At 39.8% G+C, this 1,413-nt stretch overlaps 1 protein-coding gene across 7 annotated transcripts in view; it reads left to right on the top strand.

Moving 5' to 3' along the window:
* The window catches only part of cita (citron rho-interacting serine/threonine kinase a), a 36,182-nt gene that overhangs the window by 2,187 nt on the left and 32,582 nt on the right, over positions 1–1,413 (top strand). For all 7 annotated transcript variants that reach the window (XM_031846209.1, XM_031846191.1, XM_031846165.1 and 4 more), the window contains exon 5: positions 611–712. In XM_031846209.1, coding sequence (XP_031702069.1) covers positions 611–712 — 102 coding nt within the window. The remainder of the gene's footprint in view (positions 1–610; positions 713–1,413) is intronic.

Raw genomic sequence — 1,413 nt, 5'->3', positions numbered from 1 at the left:
CATCTTCTCTCTGAACTGCAGTCCCTGTCTCCCTCATCTTCTCTCATATATATATATATATATATATATATATATATAAAAAATAATATTTAGAGCATTAATATAGCTGCAAACGATTATTTGCTACGTAAAGATATAGTCGAGCTTCTCTGCTTTGTTGTCAAAATTGCAGCCTGAAAAATGGCCACTGGAGGCTGCTGTAGGGTTGAAAACAACATGGCACAATCTGGGTACATTATCTCACAGCTGTGCTCTCTGGCATGTGACTAATAGAATAAATCTTAGTCAGAATTAACATGAGTGGTGACAGGAAGGGATCTGAAGTGAGCAACACAGCGAATAACTTGTATGAACAAGAAATGTTTTGTTCACGCCACCTGTGACTACTCATAATTTGACAAAATGACGTCCCACTTAAAGAAACTAGCAACATGAACTCAAGCTAGGAAAGAAGGGCATGACTTTTTAGTTGATGAAGCCTTAAAGGTGGTAGCTTCTCAGTGTTTTAGACAAATGTGATTGAGACACTACTCACAGTAACAATTCTTGCAGCACTGCTATTGCATTTATTTAATGTATTTAAGCCGATGGCCTTTTTGATTCTTCTCAGGTGGTTTTCCACGAGGAGGAGCGGAGGATCTTGGCTCTGAACTGCAGTCCCTGGATCCCTCAGCTTCTCTATGCCTTCCAGGATAAAGAACACGTCTACCTGGTGAGACCGCGGGTTTTCTTTCTGATCTCCAAATGGCTATTTTATATAAATTATTCTTTGTCAGAGAAAATGTTTTAACGGTCTTTTGCAAACTGCCATAGGCCAAAGGGGGGTAATTGGGTCATAAACATACCTCCTTCAAAAGTCCAAAAAAATCAACGATCCAAAACTGCCCACTCAGCCCAGCTAGTGTTGTTCAAAAAGAGCTTAAATGTTTACGTTACCTGTTTCTATAACCTCAGTGTCTTGTTTTGTTTTTTTATGCAGTACAACACAGCTTATTTTTATACATAAAGCTTTGTACAGGAAAACTATATTGTAACGTGTCATTTTAAATAATGTTCTTTCACAGCTGTGGCTTCCAGAACGTGACTAATAGAACAGTGAAGATCAGTCAGAATAGTGCATGAGCTGCTACAGGAAGGGATCTGAATTGAGCACTGAGAGGAACAACTTGTATATAATAGAAGAAATGCTTTGAAGCACGGGGAGGAACAACATCATTCAGTGCTGGACCGCACCTCTGAAGGGCTGCCGTCTTTTGGCCTCGCTGCTGCTGCTGCTGCTGCTGCTGCTGCTGCTGTTGTTGTTGTTGTTCAAATTGTGATTTAGTAGCTAACTCCATTTACACGACAATATCACATTCAAGAAACTACAGCTGTGAGAAAAGTAAGAAAAACATGACGATCAAGCTGAGCTAA

The sequence above is a fragment of the Anarrhichthys ocellatus genome, unplaced genomic scaffold, assembly GCF_004355925.1.
Source record: "Anarrhichthys ocellatus isolate YVR2014 unplaced genomic scaffold, GSC_Weel_1.0 scaffold1, whole genome shotgun sequence".
NCBI classification, from domain to species: Eukaryota; Metazoa; Chordata; class Actinopteri; order Perciformes; family Anarhichadidae; genus Anarrhichthys; species Anarrhichthys ocellatus.
This window is presented reverse-complemented; position numbering and strand designations above follow the sequence as displayed.